Source organism: Uranotaenia lowii, chromosome 3 (genome assembly GCF_029784155.1).
Source record: "Uranotaenia lowii strain MFRU-FL chromosome 3, ASM2978415v1, whole genome shotgun sequence".
NCBI classification, from domain to species: Eukaryota; Metazoa; Arthropoda; class Insecta; order Diptera; family Culicidae; genus Uranotaenia; species Uranotaenia lowii.
Genome location: NC_073693.1, coordinates 14,453,200 through 14,474,818, shown reverse-complemented (window position 1 = coordinate 14,474,818; position 21,619 = coordinate 14,453,200). Strand labels below are relative to the sequence as shown.

Genomic DNA, 21,619 nt, shown 5'->3' with positions numbered 1-21,619 from the left:
GATCATGTGGCGAGAACTGCCCCTTCATACGACCCCGGAACCTGCTCGAAGGGATCCTCGGAAGAAGCACAAAACTTCGTAATGCCACCAAACAACCCTAAGGCGGTACTTTAGGGACAACCTGCGGAAGGTTCTAAATATCAGCAAAAAGGACAACTAACAAAAACAATCCTAGTCTAGTTCATTCATATACTTACTTACTGATATACATACTTACGTAAGGTTATCGGTTTTGCTCTTCTCTCTTAGATATTTGATATAGTCGAAACGTTGTTACGGAAAGAATCAACTTCCCTTCTTCCATTTTTTCTCGTAATATTAAAACAGAAAAAAAAACCAAACACGCACTTAACGAAAACTTATATACTAGCGGTTAGGGTCGAGAAAAAACTAAAGCTTTTTAAGGAAGGAATCATTATCGAACTCTTTACTTACATAGTCTTTATAAGTGGGGAAAGCGGAAAGTTAGATGTTATTTCTAAACCTATCGGATTGTTGGGCCTTTCTTTTTTGCTTGTTGTTTACCTCTTTGAAACATCACATAAAACAGAAAATCGATTCTAGCAAACACTTACCAAACTTATAGAGGTCTACTTACATTTAGAAAAAGTATGTAACGAAAAGTGGGGATACGTTTTCTCTTTTCTCAGCTAACGATCTACAAAACATTAAAACAATCCTAGTCTCTCCAAACTTTTACAACTTCAAGCTTACGAAGCAAGAGCAAAATCTAATACTGCTCTTTAGGTTACTTTACTCTTAGACTATTCAAATAAGGGAACTGGTAGGAAAAAAGGGAAAAGACATTAACAAGCAAACTTTTTGAGTTTCTTATCTTGCCAAAATCCAAGGGCAATGAACCATTTTGTAGCTAGGAGTACTTGTCAATTTTTGTCCACGACAAATTTCTTCGTCACATTCAAAGTCACATTACCCTCATTGAAGCTTACTTGTTGTCGTTTAAAAGTGTGAAATATTTGCTAACGTTTTTATTCAAGTGTTAAGTTTTTTTTATCTTCCAATTGGAAAAAAGAGCTTCAAACATTGTTCTACTGCAAACAAATTTTGTCTAGTTTTCCGTCGCACATTTTATGAAGCAAACACTAAACTAAACTGAAGTAACCGAAATCGAAAGCAAGCCAGTGATATTGTACAATGTAGATAAGAACTGTTGAAAACATAAATGAGTAACTTCGCTTGAAAAATTCTGTTGTCTTCTCTGAGCGAATCTGAGAAAAGGATCTAGTCCGCAAAGCTTCTATCGCCTGGAAGGAAAATCACATTTTCCCCCGAAATTCCGTCCAGAAGCACGCCAAACTAAAGAGAAAAAAAAATAAAGAAAAAACGCCATCTTCACATCGCATCATCGCACTAAAATGAATGATTCCTATTATGCGAAAACGAATAATTAGAGGAAGAAAAAATATTACGAATTATAGGAAAACTCATTCGCTCACAAATTTGTAAATAGCTAAAATACCAAAAGGAGGAACTCTCATACGCAAACTATCAGTATTCATTATCGACACGCATCGAATCGTTCACAATCAAATTTACGAATCACACACACACAAATACAAACATCTTTCTTGAGCAAAGGAAAAACTACACATAAGAGCAAGCAACTGAAAAAAACGTTTCTATTTTTTATATATATTCACATCTTCTTGTTGTTATCTATATTGATTCCAATTTATTCCTCGTTCTTTCATGTGATCAGCAATTATCAAATTAAGAGAAGAAAAACGAAACGGAAGGAGGAAACAAACTGAAATGTGATTCGAGCGCAAAACGTTTGGTGAAAATGACGAAACCAACAAACGTAAGCCAATCGAGCGACTCGACCCAGATTGTAGGATTGTATTTTGATTAGTCATATTATTAAAAATATATTTAATATTTTTCCCCAATGTCAAATTAATTGAAAAGAATAAAAAAAGACGACAAAACTAAACAAATGGAAACACGCGCATACATATTGTTATGATCGACGAGTATTGCTATTGGATCCACCGTTTTAGAAAAACAAGACGAAAGAGATTAAAAAAACAAGAAAAACAAAACTATTTCAATCATATGCACCATTAGTTGGCCTTAATCGAGACACGCATTCCCATACACCAAATCCCTTGAAGAAAAATTATATTTGAAGAAACAACCTTTGGAAAAAATGTAGATAAATGCTTTTGCCCAAATTAGAATTGGATGAATTGAAGTCTTTTTTATACAAAATACAGACACATTAATTTTCGCGATTCCGCTTATCCAATTGCTATGTGACTGATTTTAGAGCGTAGGTTAGGAATTTCAGCATCTCCAAAAAAAACAAAAAATAACTTCTGTTTGTTGTTGAATTCATTAGGCAAATATTTTATGCTTTGCATCACGTTAGAACAACAGTATTAGTGAGAAGTGATTTGCTCCCATTCGTTGATGAAATGATGAATGAAACAGAGTCAGATCAGAAATCGAATGAAGGGAAAACGCATTGTATGAACTTTTGCCAGCTTCCGTAAGGAGTGTTGATTGAAGATAAAGGATGAGGTCAACAGGGCAACCACACATGCAGCAGAGTACACTTCAGATTACTATTACTTCTTCAACACGCACTTTTTGTTGAACTATCGTTGTAGAAACCAACACGGAGCTCGGTGGCAAGTATAATAGCCAGTACGTATTGACGGACAATCATAAGGTCACACAGGATGGATTTATTTACCAAATTCGTGGTCTCGTAGGTAGAAATATGATGAAAGAAGGAATTGTGAAAGCTTCTAGTGGGGGTTTTCACAATTCGTTTGTTCGTTTCACAAAGCTTCTTCTGATTGAAATTTGTAGGACTGTTTGGCCTGTTAGAGATCTTCCTACCTAATGAAGCAGAATAGGGTTAAGGTTGTTGACCCCATAATCGAGTCAAACACCATTCAAGTTAATGTCAGCCGTGTCAATGAGGTTCGCCGTAGAGTCGCACAAGCTCGTTGCTCATCCTTCGTCTGTGCGTCGTAGCGGACAGCCGGTCTAATGAGCGTCATTTACAGGTTACACTTCGTGCGAGGGCTAAGTCTTCTCGACCGCAGTTGCTTGTGGGATCTACACTGATGACTTCCACTGATCATTCGTCGCCGGATCTCACGGCTGGTGTTATTGTTGGCGGTCACCAGTGAGCCGAGATAGACAAAATCTTCGACTGTTATTTCCAGCCTGTCACCGTCGATCGTGACTTTGTTATTACTGGACAAGCGGACTGTTGGTTTTGGATAAGTAAGCCAGCATAAACTCCGTCTTGGACGTATCATCAACCCAATCCTTCTTGCTTCGCGTTTCAGTTTGCGACAGATCTTCTCCACCGCTGCAGATGATCGCCGACTATATCAATATCATCGGCAAAGCAGATAAGTTGACTGGATCTGTTGAAAATCGTGCCCGCATTTCTCCCACCGCTCGTCGAATAACACCTTCTAGCGCCACGTTGAACATCATGCAGGATAGACCATCACCTTGTCGAAGCCCCCTGCGCGATGCGAATGAACTCGACAATTCACCCGAGATCCGCACACAGCACTGCGTTCCATCCATCGCCGCCTTGATCAGTCTGGTCAGCTTCACGGAAAAGCTTTTCTCGTCCATGGTTTTCCATAGCTCGTCACAGTCTATCGTGTCATATGCGGCTTTAAAGTCGATGAATAGATGGTGCTGCGAAGGGATTTAGTGTTCTCGGCATTTTTGCGGTATTTTCCGTAGTCTAAAGTGTTCTTCTTCAACACATCTTCGGGTCCGTTGCAGCTTCGAGATTGGTTACCAAAGTCCCAGAAAAAAATTTCTTTAAAATTTCATTTTATTTATTTCCAAATACAAATGTACTTTAAAATTTAAAAAAAAATTACTTTAAAGTCACAAATTACTTTTCAATGGAATATTCAATCAAACACATATTGTTCTTCGTCTTATTTATTGCTATAGAATCCGATTTTGCACGATCTTTAACCGTTTTTGCTATTGTCTCCAGTGCCGTCTTCTTTGGGTGACGACTCCTTCTTCTTCCTTGTGTGCCCTTCCTTATCTGTTTCGTTTGTCGAATCTCCAAAAGATCCCTTTGAGAGCTGCCTTTTTATTTTTTTTTTAGGATTTTCGACCTCCGTTATCACCGTTTCGTCTTGCGATTCACTAGATGTCTGTTGGACCATGTTGAGTGTCAACTGTGCTGGTTCCTTTTGTACCGTAGATTTGAGTTACTGCACTCGGTTCTACATTGTTAACTGCTGCAAATTTTTTCCTCGGTTACTCTATCCGACCTTTTTTTGTGTATGATGTTTTTGGTAGGGTTATTTTTATTTTGAATGCACTCAACTTTTAAGTGACCTTCGGATTTGTAGAGGAAGCACTTTTGCTTTATGCCGCCATAATACAGGAGTCCTTTTCGATTGAGGAGGAGGAGGAGAGATGCTGGAATTTCTTTTCTCAAATTAATGTAAACGCCTCGAACACCGGTGAAAAGAGCAAGTTAGAGATCGGCTGGGAACTTCTCCCTCACAAGTCTTTCGCATTACCGTACCTTGACAAAACTGAAATAATTTCTGTATCGGAGACCTCTGGAGGTAAATCGAAGACCCTCACATATTTTGAGATGCCTCCAGCAATACCCACCTTCAGCTGCACTGTTTCTCTCGTAGAATACACCTGTGTTCCTCTGGATCCGGCGACAGCGCGTCTTTAAAAGCTTCCTCCGATTTAAACCGAGTGTTCTTCTGCTATTTTATAAGATGACTCCATAGAAGATTTATCGGCTTCCAAATTTTTAACAAAACGGGCCACTTGGTCCAGCTGCTCCATCAGGGAACAAAACGAGAACGTATTTTTCACTGTTTCAACGTTTATTGCGAAGCACGTGGTCGATCAAATTCAAGGTAAGGGTACTGGTATGTTGTATGTTGGTAATCCACCATGGGTGCACGGACGCACCGCAGTTTCTGCCGAAGTATGTGCTCATATGCATTCTTTAGATTATTGAGTTCGACAAATCTCCAATGCAGATCGCCGCCATACCCGGACCCCATGGTTTCGTATGAACTGTTATGGAGTGAATGTAGATCGTGTGTTGAAGTAGGCATATTTTGGAAGAACGACTCGTTGACTCAATCAGGTGGGGTAGTTTACTTACAAGTATCGCGGCATCCGTGGCCACCTGGCAACTGGTTGAACATTCCTATTATACAGTCAGTTTATTGAATAAAATACATCTTACCAATCGGCTGCTTATAAGAATCGAACCCAAAAGTTTATCTTGCCAATACCTGGAATCCAACCCAGTACTCCTGGCATACCAATACAAGACTCGCGCCAGCCTGACCACATCGGCGCTTTTTCAAATTCAAGGTAAGGGTACTGGTACTCAAAAAATCGAAGCAAATTGCTGAAGACAGATAGTCACTAGAGATAAGTGTTTTCTCTATAAAGTTTGATCATCAACTGCAATTAGAGCAGCGTTGCATTTGTGTCACTGACCCCCCAACAACAACCGTCAGTAGAACGTTGGCCGTTGTTGGTGAGAGACGAATCGTCGCAATCTGCAATCCACCGTACGCCTTTTTAAGTTTCATAGCTGCTGATCCGTTTCGTATGCCAGGTATGATGGAAAGTACTTTCTCGAGCTCCTATAGATGCGACCTGCGATAGCGCTCGGACAGTTGTGCCTTCTTTGGCTTCCGCGATAATCACCCCTGGACATCACCCGTTTATGTTTGGGTTTTTGGGGGTGGTTTTGGCTTTAAGACAACCTTTATTTTCGCATTTTTCTTTTAATTACGAATTATTCACCAGCCTCCAGCACTGCTTTCTCTGTCGGCATTCTCGTATTTCGAACCCCTCCTTTTTTGGAGGAATCGTTTACGACGGGGGAGTCGCGATCTCTTTACGCGGTTCTTCTCGGCTTGGACTCCTTCGAAGGTCCTTGAGAAGCAACCAATTTTGCTTCCTCCAGCTCCTTATCTGCACCAGCTCCGTTTTTTCCTTGACGGCACTCTGCAGAAGCACCATCAACGGCACCCTGATATTGATGTGCGTGTGCACGTTGTTGGTACTTCGCATAAACTCCTGCATCTTGTCGACCATGTCGGTTTATAACCTATGGGTGAGTGAGCCAACCCAGCACCGCTGAGAACCCTCCTCAAACGCCTCAGGGCAGGCTTACTGATATTCGCTTCAGTTATTTAAGAATTTCAAATCGTTGCCGACGCAACCACAATAACGACGCTGTTAGCATTTACTCGCGAACGAATCAAAACATGCAACAGAAGAACGCCGTCTTATAACGTATTTTTTTCATCTGGAGGCAAACCAGAGGCAACCTAGGCAACCAGAGGCAAGAGGCAACCTGAGAAGAAAGTCAGTTTTGCGAGAAGTTCACCAATACTCTCAACGTTGTTGTCAAAACGTTAAACAGCTGTTTTTGGCTGAAAGCAAAACGGTTGAAATAATGAACGGGAAAATGATTATTGCTGCGATTTTGAACCTCTTAGCCAAGCAAAATCGTACTATCTGCTGTCCAGTGCAATCCGGACACGAAAAAAGGCAATCAGGATGTGAAGAACCGAGTGAAGAAATCCAGAAGGGAGAACAAAATGACACCACACACGCACACCTACGTATGGAATAAAAAAAAAAACGCCATTAGTGAACCATGAACAATGATTTTTTGTTCTGTTTGCGTTCCCTGTTGATTTTCGTTAGCGATCGTTAGCAAGTTGATTCGGCGCGAGTTGATGACGAAGCTGTTGATTCATGCCCAGTCTCAGACCCTCAAGGAAGCATACTACTAGGTGGACAATTCTCATGATAAAGACTAAGACCCATATTCGATAAACAATTTACACAACTTGAGAGGAAAATAAGCCAATTTTGACATAGATTTGGTTTTTGAGCACCTCTTGAGTTTCTAGAATTAAATCGTTTTTCTTCATGAAGCATTCGTGACGAAGCATGATCGTCAGCGAGTCTAGAAGACGTCGAATGATTTGACGTCGTCTATGCGCAAGTTTTTCGTCAAGGGCGAATGATGATTGTTTACTGGTTGTCGATAGTAACTCAGAAAATAGCTGATCAGTAATGAGCCTAATGAGGGGAAGAAAAACAAACTACATTTGATGCTGAAAAGCGTCGTTTCTAAAGAAAACAGACTTTCTATGTTAAGGAATCAAATCTTTGGAGACTTAGATCGGGGGAAAAAATCATCCGATCGAAAATCAGCAACCTTGCCTCAGGGTCGGCAATATCCTCGAGATAGCTCGCGAAAGGAAACACTGACTCTTGAAGAGACGAACTTCCACACTTTATTGGCAATAGGACGAAAAAATACTGTGTCCACCCCCACTTTCGAACAGATTATTATGACGGGCTTTGCAACTCCTACCTCGTTACTGCTGGCCTTACGGACTCCAAGGATGACGCTTCTTGATGAGCGACTGGCTGTTTGGTTCTTGAAGGCCAGCTTCTTTGGTGGACTTCAGCACTGCTCTGACTTCCGGTTCCTTCTGCCGGCGTCCAAGCGGTTGAACGGATCGTTGTCTTCGGCCGCTTGAGGACACTAAGCTTCGGCTAGCAGCCATGACGGTGCCTTTCGATAATAACCGGCCTCAAACTGCACGTGCTCCTCGTCCTCCGATCAGCAAACTTCATGCGAAACGAAAAAGAAGTCCTAAGGGCATTAGGGAATCTTCCAACGGTACGGGTTCCGGGAGCGGCAGCCACTTCTCACCTGGTCGTATGATGAAACTTTTAACGCGGGTTTTATCCGACTCTGCGGTGCACTAGGTATCACAGTCAAAAGTCATGTGTACTGTCTCAACGTTTCTTGTGAAGTTATCGCTCTAAGTAAAAGCCATTGCCCCCGGAACCGGACTACGGCCCCATTCTGGGCTTACGCCCCTTTGCGCCACTTGTGAAGCCCGCCTATGGCTGCCTATTCGCCTGTTCAGATCAGCGCCATGGTGCTCGTTCGTCGCGCAATTTCATGCTCGTTGTGCCGATGATGTATGATACAGTCCGTCTCCTCTCCACGCAAGCAATTCCTTCGCACATTTGAACGACTAACACGATGGTTCCTAATGATCATGGCCTTCTAACACACGCACTGGTCACAGGCTGCCTCCAAAAGGCCACATTTTTTTAAGCCCCTTGGTCCATCTCTTCCTATGACTGGGACCTGCTTCTCTTGCTGGGAGCTACTGAAGTTTTCAGTGTATCCAACTGTGGCAGTGGGGTGCGTCCTGGTACCCCACAGGCTACCGTTTGCGACTGACACATTTGGGTCGTTTTATCCAATAAGTTCCGTTAGAACAGTCCGAGTTCGTTGCATATTTCTTCATCCATAGAGGGTTCCATCAGTTTCGTTCGCATAGTCCATTTCCGTTGCATGTGTTCGATTGCATAATCCATTTCCGTTCCATGCATAGTAAATTTTTTTGTGTTGGAAACCGGCCAAATTTGGCTGGTTTTTGTCCCGCTGGTTTTCAGCAAACTCATCTGATTTGCTGGAAATCAATTTTTTTTTTCAAAAACTAACAAAATCAATTTCAAAATAATAAGGAAATTTGTAAGGTCCAAAATAGATTTCAACAATAAATTCAATATTAAACCCTCACAGTTGTCATAAATAGTAGTTTATTTAAATTTTTATAATAAAATAAATTAATATCCACCACACTGGGTTGACCGCTTCCTGACAAGTTTTGGTTCATCTTGCTCCATCGGAAATTTAAAAAAAATCTTAGTTTCTTTGACGAAATACTTAAGGTCTTCAAAAAATTTACCTTGAGTCTAAATTGCTTCTTTGCTAAAATATAAAAAAAAGATATCATCACCGTTGCGAACGACAAGCTAACATACACTTTTTTAACGCGAAACGTGAAATAAATTTCTAAAACAATAAAAAATTCGAGTCTGACAGATCATTTGCTGGTTTCTCAGCAATACCGATCAAGTGCTGGAAAATTGACTCTACCTCAGAGAAGTATCCGAGTAGTGAGGAAAAATAGAACTTCTTTACAGTTGACATCATAAGCGAATGAGTCCAACACTGTCGGAGAATATACTCGCGAAAGGATAACTTCGGCGATAGAAAATTTGCCCAAGTCGATATGGGATAAATTCTTCGCAGGAAATCGTCCGAGTGGTATTTTGATAGATCAGAGCCGTTTAAAGGTTATGTACACCCCGTAAAATTCCTTTCTCAACTTAACGAAGTAATTTCAATCATGAACGATCGATTGCTTCAATACTTTTTTCTGAATCCATCAAATCAAAAAACAACGTTTTCAGAAAAGGGCTTGTGATATAGCTCAGTTGGCAAGTCTGTTGTCTCCTGAGCCGATGTCCGTGAGTTCGAGCCCAAGAGTAAACATCGAACACGGTTGTACCGGATAGTTTTTCAATAACGATCCGCCAACTGTAACGTTAATAAAGTCGCGAATGCCATAAAGATGGTAAAACGACTATAATCGAAACAAAAAAAAAGTTTTCAGAAAAGATGAAAAAAAAAGAAGATGAACAGCTTAAAAAAAATTACTCAGTTTTCTGGAATTAATTTAAAAATTATTGTTTTTTCGCCCTTTAAATCGGGAGTCTAAATCCAGATTTTTAATTTAAAAACTTTTGTTTTTAAATCTATTGATAAATCCTGATTCTGTAAGTTAGTAATTCCAGTTCTCAATCCAACGTTCTGATATTGAATTCTTATTATTCTTATCAAGTTACAAGATTCTGAAAATTGTTTGAGAAATCAAATACTGATATTAGATTATTTTCATATACCATCCCGATGAATACATAACATTTTAAACGTGCAAGACAACTGGAAATGAGTTCGGTATATTGCCTTCAAGTAACCATTATGTCTGCATAGAAGTTAGTTTCTGGTATCTTCAAATAAAAATTGTTAATACGGAAGAGTCAATAAACTTATCAAAAATGAAAACTCAGATTAGATTTTTCAAATGCATAATGGAATTCGCAATGTATTGATTACCTCTATTAGACACAACTGTAAGAGTTACAGATTTTAAAACCTCAAAACAGATTTAATTTAGAACCACACTTCAGTATCTGAAATCAAAATCATGAGCTCAAATCAAGTTTTGATACCGTATCCCGGGGTAATATTGACCACTTTTTTCAATATAGTTCGATTATTTTTTTTTTTTTTTTTGTTAAGGGGAATGTTGGCATGTTGAATATTTTTAAAACCAGTGCTGGACTTCTATGAACGTAAACCATGGGAGCAGAAATTTATAAGACCTCTTTAAATCTGATTTGAAAATCGATTTCGTCTCTGTTCAGAATTTGATGCTTTGGGGTGACATTGATCAGTCTCTATTCTGACGGTTTTAACGAGTTTTCTTAATCATAAAGGGAAAAAAAACACCTTCATAATATTTAAAAATGCTAGTTTATCAATTTAACCATGATTTTTATCGTTTTATTTTAAAAATATTCATAATCGAAAAAAACATGATGCTGCATACATTTAGGGGCAAAAATAATCATAATTGCTAAATAGTTTGAGCTTCAAAATACAAATTAAATTTTATCTTCACACATTCCTCCAGGCCCTCCCACTAATTCCATTTTCATTTTTTCTTCAAAATTAACGATCTGATATCCATGTGTCAAATACGGGCTTACTCTTGAAAAATTATCTTATTTTTTAAATTTCAAAAACTGATCATAAAATGACTATAAAAATAGCACTGTAACTGTTCAAAGAAAAATAGTTGTTCTTTCACATTAAACAACCCGTTTGCTTCTAAATGCTTTTTGGTATCATCAGGAGAGCTGTTTGTTTGCGAGCCTTGGAAAAATAGATATTTAAAGATTTTGAAATTAGATTTTTTACTAACAGAAAAAAAATCAAATACAAACCAAATTTTGCCTATTTGATACACATTTAATAGGCTTTCAAACGTAGAAAACAGTTTTCGAAAATTCAAACTATAGACTGAGTTATTGATGATAATGTGGAAAAGTGTTTTGTTGGTCAAATTTACCCCGGTAATCAAAGTTACCCCGTTTTACGGTAGACAAAATACATTAAAATTCTAATTCTCAATTGAGAATCCAAGTTATAATCAGATCCATAGCAAGAATTGTCAAATTTTTAATTCCTTATCCAAATATTATTTCGACTTTATATCTTCAAAACACAAAAAAAAAAATATTTCTATAAAATGTTTGAAAAGTTCAAAAACATTAAGCGGATAATATGATTTTCATCAAATAATTAAAAAAACAGAAAATTTTCTCAAATTTTTCATCTAAATGTAACAAAAGTTACATTTGAAAACATAAATTCAAAATGGAGATTTTCCAAACACAGAATCAGTTATCATTGAAAAATAGTACAGGAATCTAAATGAAAAAATGTCGAGCTCTCGAAAGTCAGAAAAATCATGAAACTGAACTTCAGTTACTGAAGAAACAACACAAGACGAAAAATCTGAATGAATTGAATCTGGATGATGAAGATGAGATGAAAAACATAGAACATTTCATGTTCAGAGAATCACTCAATGAAAATTGCAATCCAACTATGATACCGTTTTTATGATTAAAATAATTTGAAAATGGTTTATTGGAGAATGATATGCTGAACTAAGATATTTACTTCAGTAGAGGGTTATTCAAAAACAGAAGTGCCTTCGGTTAAATCAGTTGAAATTTTTTTATTCTAATTCAAATTCTAAGACTGAAATTGGAATGGAAATTATTCATTAGAAGAACTCAGTATTGCCGATTGGTCCAATTTAAACAGCTATCATTTTATTAGATTTTTGATTTTTTTTTCGAGAAAAGGAAAGGAGAAAGGAAAGCTTCAATAATGTTGATTGAAAAGCTAATAATAATTTTTGCATTCCAGAATGCTCGGTTTGTTAATTTTATTCTCAGCAAAGCTTAAGAATCCCGAAAATTACAATTGATTTTCACTGATTTTCTTCATTTTCTTAATATTTTTTTTAGTTTCGATAATACTCGGCATTAACCTGGACATTGGCCGGATTATATTCTGAAATGTTTTTTAACCCTCAACTGCATATACTATGAATCCGTTGAAAAAAAAAATGTTAACGGAAATAACTTTATTGACCTCTAACTAAGCAATTTTTGCCAAAAAAAGAAAATTGTTTTTTCAATAGTTCTAGATGTTCAAAAATAACATGAGAAATGAGATAATTTTTATAGGTTTGTCCTCGTTGGTTTTTTCACAGTTTTTAAACATAATTCAGATCATTAAAGAACTCAAACAATTTCAATCCATCAAAAATTTAATTAGCTATTATAACATATTTAAAAATAATTTATCAAAATTTGGTTTTCTTTATACTATTGGAAATTACTTTGATTTAGAAAAATCCTTTTCAGCAGCCGTAAAAGCCGTTACATCTTCTTCAGAGATTTTGTGTTGAAAAGTATGGAAAAAAGCCCAAAATTTGAATTAAAAATTGTTTTAAATACCTACTAAAAAAATTATTCATATTCACTTATATAATCCTTTTTTTCATATGGATGATTATTACGCAAAATTTAGGCATTGTTATCAATCGATCTCCGACTTTCGCTTTCCGAAGCGGAATCTCGAGATACCTTGCATTGTTTCCAAACTTGTTCCTAATCCTCCTGTCTTTGAAACAGGAATCCGCATGCCATTTCACCAATGAGCGAATCACTTCTCACTGAATCAATGAATTATCACTTCCATCAGTTAATAACAAAAACGAGCCAAAGTCTGTAGTCAAAGTGATCCGATCAAATAGCAAAGAAAAAAACCACTCACATCATACACGCTGATATGCTTATGATCGAAGCATAACAGGAAGTTGAAACCAAACCAGTAGATAGGATATGACAAAACCTGTAGAAAACCTGGTAGAAAGTGATAAGCAACTACGAAAATCATCAACGACCTGTCCTTGGTAATTCAAAAAGAAAAACTAGTTCATCTCGAGAAAAAAAAACTCAATCCAACGATCGAAACTGTTGACCGAAATCCATCAACCCCATTGGCAAACATCAAAACGCAACAAGTACCATCACGAATCAGGTCAAAAGGTTCGAACTTGGTTGGATTCGATCGTTTATTTTCCGCTTTGAAAAATCAAATCTCAATTGCAATTCCACCAAAGCCAATTCCAAACACAGGGCTGTAATAAATGCTTTTCCATTCAAGTCGAGAAAAATCATATTAAAATAAACTAAGGAAAAAAACAAACCTTGACCAAAACAGACGAATAATCAAAACTACGAGTAAGCAAAAACCAAAATCGAACATCTTAGAACAATTCGTCGTTTGTTATGATGAGGGAGGGTAGAAAAAGAAATAAATAAATCAATCCTAAAGTAACAAAAAGCCACTGTTTGTGCCCCCAAACTAACTATTTCTATCCCAGGGCACAGAAAGTTAAACACCAGCCGTTAAAAGAGTAGATAACATCTAGGAGTATTGTTGTAGTTCGAGTCGATTCAGTTTTTTTTTTATTTCGAAACAGCCATCGGGAAGAAGTATGAGCCATAAAAAAACCCAAAAAGAGACTGTGTTAATTTGAAACGAAAGTTTGAAAAAAAAAACAAAAACGTTTTCGAAAATCCACCTAATTATACTTATACACTCTATTATGTACGAACGTTTTTCGTTGTCAAGAATATCTACATTCAGCTCCTAGAATCAACTGACTAGTTAGAATAGACAGAGAAAACAAAACGAAAAACATTAAAAGGTGATTCATTTTGAAGCTTCATTATTTACGATTTCATTCCTTGTGATTTTTTATAGAAAAGTAAAGATTCAAGTTCACCATTTTCCAGTTTTTTCTACATTTTACACACCATTTTCATATTACACAATTGACAAACACATTATTCAACTCATTAAAGAAGAGGAAAAAACGAAAGAGTAAGAAAATCAAGCAGAAAAGCAAAACGAGAAGGATATTTTGGACGGGAGTCGAGTGTTTTTCGCATTGTCAAAGTTACTATTTCAAAACAGAAATGAAATCAAGATCAGATGAAGAGATCGAAACAAATCACATTACAATCGTGTGATTGATACACATTTTTTTTATTGACCTGGAGAAAGGAGTTTTCGAATCCAAACACGTCTGTGAAATAAAAGAATTGAAAATTATCGAAATGTAGTTTAGCTTATTTATGATGACATCCCAGCAAACATAAAATCGCATCGTTAACAATGTTAATGCGAATCACAATTAATACATGTTAGCAAATTTATTCTCTCGTGCGGGATTCAAGTGAGAAGCCCCGGGCATGATGCCTCTAGATATGGTGGTCTCTCTTTGGCAAAAAGTAGACGAGGGTTGGATGCGGAGGAGGAGCCGAAATTTGACAGCTGGCTGTTCGGCTGGCTGCTGGCTGGCTGGGATGCCAGGTGCTCTGATTTTTTGTAAAACACGAAGTTTTGCCAATCACCAAGCTATTGCTTAGACAAAGATTTCGCCTTGATTTTTGCAAATATAATTCATAGAATCGAAACAAAATCTTCCGGCTGAGCTCCGGGCTGGTAAGCAAAGCTGGAAGAAGTTGGACCTATAAACGACGGTGCCAGCTTTGTCGGTAGCGGTGAATAACATTAATTTTGCATTACTTATGACAAATTTATGCTTATTCAACACTTTTTTCTTTCAAGAGCTATCTAGAAGCAGCAGAAAGTCATCGAATCGGATGGTAACATGGCGAGGCGTTACATTCCATCGTCCGAGAAGCGCCCTCCTGCAGGAACATCCGATCTTCATCGAGATGAAAAAGCTGCTTCAGGAGGACCCCCGTCTGTTGCCATCGCTGCTCCAGAAGATCCAATCGAGTAATCCGGATCTGATGGGTAGCATTTGGGAAAATCAGATGAAGTTTTTGGCACTTTTGAATGATGGGACCGATGAGCTGAAATAGGAAAATAGGCGCAACGTTAGGCGCCTGAGCAGCATGACGATAAGTCCGATGAGTTGGTTGGGGAATCAGTTCGATCCACTGCAGACTGTTGATTGTCCGGAATGTATTGAGCCCCTGAAGGATTCTGCAGGTGATGCTGTCCAATTGCTAGTCATCCTCAAGTGCAGCAAAGCTCCAGCTCAGCGCTGCTCGTGGGTGGTGGTGAAGGTAGATTAACTGAATATGTTAATATTGAAAAAGGCTTAAGCAGTATTTACATGATGCAACAGTTATTTGAAAAAAAAATTTCAAACCATAAAATCGTTTATCATTTAATCATGAAAATTATCAATAGCAGAATTTATAGCATTCCTTTAGCAGAACCGATTTACTTTTATTTTCATCCAACACTTTTCGATTGGAGGGAAACAAAATAGCTCTTTGGATAAGGTAACAAGAATAAGGAACAAGCAACATCCGGTTTAGGGTTTTGGTTGTTTGTTCCACCCTTTAAGATCCTTTCTATCATAACGGTCAATGAAAAGTTTTTCTTTTTCGGAACATACGGATAGACCGAACTGTATTGTAAATTTATTATAAAAAAGTGATAATGATATACTCATATCATTGCTTTTTTCCGAAAACTCAATTTAAATATAATAAAATAAACTAAACCCCAGTACAGTTTTGAATCTTTTGATCTTTCGTTTACGATTGGCTTGAGCACATACACACTTTTTTGCCATCTGATTTTTTATCTCTAACACCTGGCATCCCTGGACCCCTTTTTTCGTAAACACTACAGCCAGCTGTCAAAACTTTTTTCAATATGGCGGAATGGCGATTTGGCATATGAGATCACCATACTAGAGGCATCATGGCCCCGGGACTGAAAACAGAAAAAAAATAAATAAGCGATCAAATGTCAAATTGGTCTGATTAAATCACCGACAAGCAGTTTTTTTTAACTTTCTACAAAGCACGTCTACTCTTCACAACTATGGGAACATCCATAAATGACGTAGCATTTGGGGGGGAGGGAGGTGGTTTGACTTTGTGTGACGATGTGTGACGAGAGGGGGGGTAGGGGTTCAAGTAAAGCTACGTAGCTTTATTTAAATATCGAAAAAAAAAACAGTTTCAGGGTTCACATTTGGACAGCCAGATCCTGAACTTGAAAGGAAGAATTTCGGTCATGCAGGACAAACGCTCGCTTCCGTGTGGAGTGAAGTTCGGGTCGATGACTATCCCGATCATGCCGAATATATTGAGCCGGATCACGCGGAGATGGCGGATTTGAACGAAAAAGCTGCTGATTGGTTTGCAGCTCAGAAGCAGTCAGTATTTGCAACTCGTGAAATGCACAAACCAAAAATGCTGCAAATCTTTTCGTAGCAGCCTTCTAACTGTTTTACCGAACCGGTTCCTGCCACCAAAACTGCCACTGTACAAAAAGATTTTGGGTTGAAGGTCCCCAATCCATCTGCTGCTGGGAATAAGAACTTTGATGCATTGTTTGACATTTCCTCTATGGATTTGAGCAATATTATGCCTAATTCAATCCAGTCTGAACATGTAGCTTTTGACTCCTACTGCCCGACTGTTTTCAAGCGTAGGGGAAAAGTTCATATAACGCCCCATGTGGCTAATACGCGCCACCCTTGTTTTGAAGAATCTGAAGCATTTTAAGCCTGCAAAATATTAAAAATTTGTTCTAAATGCTGTGATTGGTCATGGCAAGTATGAATTATTCCTTAAAATGCTCCTGTGTCGTGATAATTTCACAATTTAGGTTTTTCTTCATTTAGATCTAAATTTTAAAACACTTTCAATAAGGTGTCACCAAGCAAAGAAAAACGAATAAGACAATATTTTCTGACACATCGATAGAGGAGAATCTAAACTACGATTTAATGCTAAAAAATTATACCGAACTCGCTATGGTATGCTTTTTATGGGTATGTTTTATCACGGCCCATGCGCTCGCTATAACGCGCCAATCATAGTAGGCTGAAAATAGCATTAATTTTTCAAAAAGGCCAATTTTCATTGAAAATGAACAAAAAGTCTAAAACCACATTTTGAGCGTTCAATCAGCCCAAAAAATCTACTTTTCATTTTTTTTAAAATTTTGATTAGTTCATTTTGATTTTCTTTTCAGTCAAAGTGTCTGTAAGTATTGGTGTGTTTTCGGTCTTCGGCTGCTTTCGGGTGTGTTCGGCTGCTAGGCGCGTATTGAATACACGGCGGCGCGTATTTGCAACACAGTTTTGTTCTGTGGCTTTAAATAAGGTTTTTTTAAAATCAAGTTTTTGAAGCAACTATAGCAATTTGAGTAATAAAAAATCATAGGCATTTGTAGAAAACAATTTTTTTCTACGATTGCACCCATTTTTAACACAATTTGTACGTGGAATACAAAGAAAATCAGCGATTCGCTTAGGTGGCGCATAATAGGGCATATTCCCCTATTAGAAGTAAAAGTAAAAATTATAAACCGATTTTAAAAAATGGGGGGGGGGGGGTTATTAAAGCTACGTTATTATCTAGGGGGGGTCTATGACTTTGTGATGAAATGCTACGAGGGGGGAGGGGGGGTATAAAAACTCAAAATTAAAAGCTACGTCATTTATGGATGTTCCCTATACTCTATTAACTGCATTCTTTTCCGTTCGATTTTCATCTCATCATGTTGCTCTCTCTCACATTTACACAAATAAACACGATCTGTTTTACACTCGCATACATAGTTTATTTTGCAACCGTCGTATGATTCTATTGGTAGTGGTTAAGTCTCAATTGGATTCTAAGTGGATTTCTGAGAGGGAGCTTTTCAGATTGAAATAATTCTTTGTCTTACACGCTTCGGAAAGAATAATGAAAGCTGTTCGTTATTTATCAAAGATCTTTGTTTAAAGTTATTCAAAGGAATAAATTCGATATTTTCGATGGCTCTATTATCTCACTTTTATTATTGTTTTCTTATATCTTATATTCTCTACACATAACAGTTCATACGAAGCCATTGGGTTAGGGTATGGGGTACGCGTTGCATTGGAGATTTGTCGACCTTTAATAATCTAAAGAATGCATGTGAACAACATACTTAGGCAGAAACTGCAGTGAATCCGTGCACCCATGGTGGATTACCAACATACCAGGGCCGTAGGAAGAACCGACTCATGGGGGGGGGGGGGGGTTATGGTGACTGATTTTAACCTATGATTTTTTGTCCAACAATGCACGAATAAAAAAAAAGCAAATTATGTTTGTAACTATATGATTTTTAATTTTCAAGTACTTTGACATTAAAAGTTTTCGTAATTAAATCGAAACTTTTGAAAATTGATCCTGAACCTAAAAGGTGAGCTTCATTCTTTTTTATCGATGGTTAAAATCTGTGAAATTGTTTAAGAGTCTGTTAGATCAAACTTAGTGGATTTCGGTATAAAACTAGCTTTTTTAGAAGCGTCTCCCATTTCTTAAAAAAAAACTTATTCTTTACTCAAATTAAACAAGCCCAATCATCCAAACTATTTTGCAAATAAAATGATTTGAACCTTTGATGAAAATAAATCAAATTAGAAAAAAGTAAGAGATCAATATTATCAGATTTTCAGTTCTGAAAACTTGAACCAAAAAATGATTTTAGTAAGAAATTTGATTTTAAAAACTGCAATATTAACTCATTGCGCACCAAATACGAGATGATATCTCGTTTTTTGCTTGCCGCTAGAATGCTTCATTAAAAAGCATAATTAAATGTTATAAATTTAATAATGAAACCATATTCTCCAAAATTTAACACAACACTTCCCGTTACTCAAATATCTATGTCAAATTAGTAGAAATATGCCTGAAACTTAAAATGCCAAATTTTGGTGTCCTTGATGTGTTAATAACGTTTAACAATACACTGGTTAAATATAGAATTTTGTGCAGTTTTTAAGACGAAAATGTTTCTTTAACAGCAAATATTTTTCATAAAGAATCATTTCTATAATGAAAATACTGTGGATGATTTTTTTAAATAAAATTAGGGTTTTTTCGTATAAAAAAACTGATTTTCAGCAGAATTGTGTTTACAAACGAATTTTATCAAAAAAATGGAAATCTGGAAAATGAATTAACAAGCAATCTTAACATAAAAAATACCGAAAAAATCTACGACGAGAAACACCGAAACTCGACATTCTATATCTCAGAAACCCCTGGACTGAATTTTTCAAATTTGGCATTTTAATGTTGCGGCAAATGTTGTGTTTAAATTTGTCGAATATAGTTTAATACTCCAATTCAGTCCATTCGAGTTATACTTCGAAATGTAGCACATTGTTGGCAAGCGAAAAAACGAGATATCTCGTATTTGGTTTGCAATGTGTTAATTTCATGATTTCCTTAATTCCTCAAGAGTTTATGTTGGATGTAATATATATTTTCAAGCTTAATCTGTTTTTGATTTGGAATCTGCATTCTAATTCTGAATTCTGAACCTGAATTCAAGAATTGCGCTTTGAGTCTGTATCCAAATTTCCATTCGATTTCGGAAATCTATATATATAAAAAGCAATTATCTGTATGTTTGTTTGTTTGTTTGTTTGTTTGTCCTCTATAGACTCAGCCGTCTTAAGAGCTAGAGATCTGAAATTTGGCATGGATGCTCATTAGGACCAGGAATGATGAAAAATGTTTTTAGATTTTTGGACGACCCCTTCTGAAGGGGGTCGTCCATACAAGACAAATATTGTTTTCACGTTATTGACGTTATTTTCCGTCGGATTGTGATGAAAATTTGCACATGAGTGTTTTGAGAGACGAGCAATCGATTACAGTTATCAAATTTAGGGTCAGGGGTCGGCCAAAGGGGTCGTTCATATCCACTGATTAATGTTTTTGCGATATTGGCTTTATTTTACATTGGATTGTGATAAAAATTTGCACATGAGTGTTTTGACAGACGAGCAATCGATTACAGTTATCAAACTTAGGGTCAGGGGTCGGCCAAAGGGGTCGTCCATGATTAATATTTTTGCGATATTGGCGTTATTATAGATCGTATTGTGATGAAAATTAGCACATGAGTGTTTTGAGGGACGAGCAATCGATTTCAAGTTTCGAATTGCGGATCAGAAGTCGGCTGAAGGAGTCGTCCATACCCAACTTTAATGTTTTTGCGATATTGACGTTATTCTACATTGGATTGAGATGAAAATTGCCGCATAGGAAATTTTTAGGGACGCTCTTTTGCTTTCAGGTTTCAAATCTTGACTCAGGGGTCGGCAAAAGAGGTTATTATCTGTTCACTGTTTTAACGATATTCTCTTGATTGAGCATAGAAATGTAATGAAAATTGACACATGGGAGTTTAACAGAAAAGATAATTGATTTCAGGTGTCAAGTTTTGAATCGTGGTAAAAAAAAGGCCGTCCATGTTAGTTGCTCACTGTTTTCGCGATACTGTCGTGATCATGCATCGGATTGAGATGAAAATGTTCAGATGAGGGTTATAAACTATGAGCAATTGACTCCAGGTAGCATGTTCCGTGTCAAGGGTCGGCGAAAGGGGCGTCTATATTCACTGTTCACTGTTTTCAAGTCCCTGACGTTATATTACATATAATTTGAGAAGAAAAAATGGCACAAGGGAGTTTTGAGGAACGTAAAATTGGTTTCAATTATCGAATTTCGGGCCAAGGGACAGAAAAAGAGGGTTTCATCGAATGTTCAGTGTTTTGTGCAATAATTTAGTTGGAAGCAGTTAATTGATATCAATTTAAGTGTGAAAGTCAAGCAAAAGAGTCGTGCACATAAGTACATGTTTCTGCCATAATGTCTAGATTTTGCAATCGATCAAGAAGAAAACACTCTCACATAAATTTTAATAAAAAGCTAATCAACTGTTTAATTTGAATTTCAAGTAATAGTAATAGTAGCGACTTTAAACACTGTTGATTTTTTTCCCCAAAACTGTCGAAAGAATGTTTCGAATTCATTTTCTAAACTCATTTTGACGTACCAATGATTTAATGCGAAACGAAGTTCGTACGGGATCAGCTAGTATACAATAAAAGTACGATTTCCAAATCTTATTTCAGATCAGAATTTATGAACCAAGTTTTTAAACCCTCATTCATGAATCAATAATTTAAATTCTATAGTTCAAGTTTAATCTTAATTTGCTATATGAATTATTTATTGTTTATCTGTACTGTGAATCAGAATTAAAATATGAATTTAGAAGGACCTGAATCAGAATTTTTAAATTTTGAATAGCCATTTCGAAGCTTTAAATTTTTAAACTTTGTAAATGAATTAAGTTTAAGAACTCGATCTAGATGATATGGAAAAAATGAGTGAAATTTGATATGAAATGTTGGTTATGGGAGTTATGGAATCAGAACCTAAAAAATGAGTTTATTTTAATCCTAAATTTAACATTGAGACCTTAAGTTTAGTGGGCTTGTGATATAGCTCAGTTGGCAAGTCTGTTATCTCCTGAGCCGATGTCTGCGAGTTCGAGTCCAAGAGTAAACATTGAACACAGTTGTATCGGATAAGTTTTTCAATAACGATGCGCCAACTGCAACGTTGATAAAGTCGCGGATGCCATAAAGATGGTAAAACGACTATAATCGAAACAAAAAAAGACCTTAATTTTGATGAACAAGTGAGAAAATTTTGAAAAAGTTTAGCA

At 36.9% G+C, this 21,619-nt stretch overlaps 1 protein-coding gene across 3 annotated transcripts in view; it reads left to right on the top strand.

Annotated features, from left to right (window-relative positions):
* Positions 1–14,173, top strand: part of LOC129758709 (multiple C2 and transmembrane domain-containing protein) — a 140,907-nt gene extending 126,734 nt beyond the window's left edge. For all 3 annotated transcript variants that reach the window (XM_055756303.1, XM_055756302.1, XM_055756301.1), the window contains exon 15: positions 2–14,173. In XM_055756303.1, the coding sequence (XP_055612278.1) occupies positions 2–82 (81 nt within the window). In that variant the 3' untranslated portion in view covers positions 83–14,173. The remainder of the gene's footprint in view (position 1) is intronic.
* Positions 14,174–21,619: the final 7,446 nt, after the last annotated feature.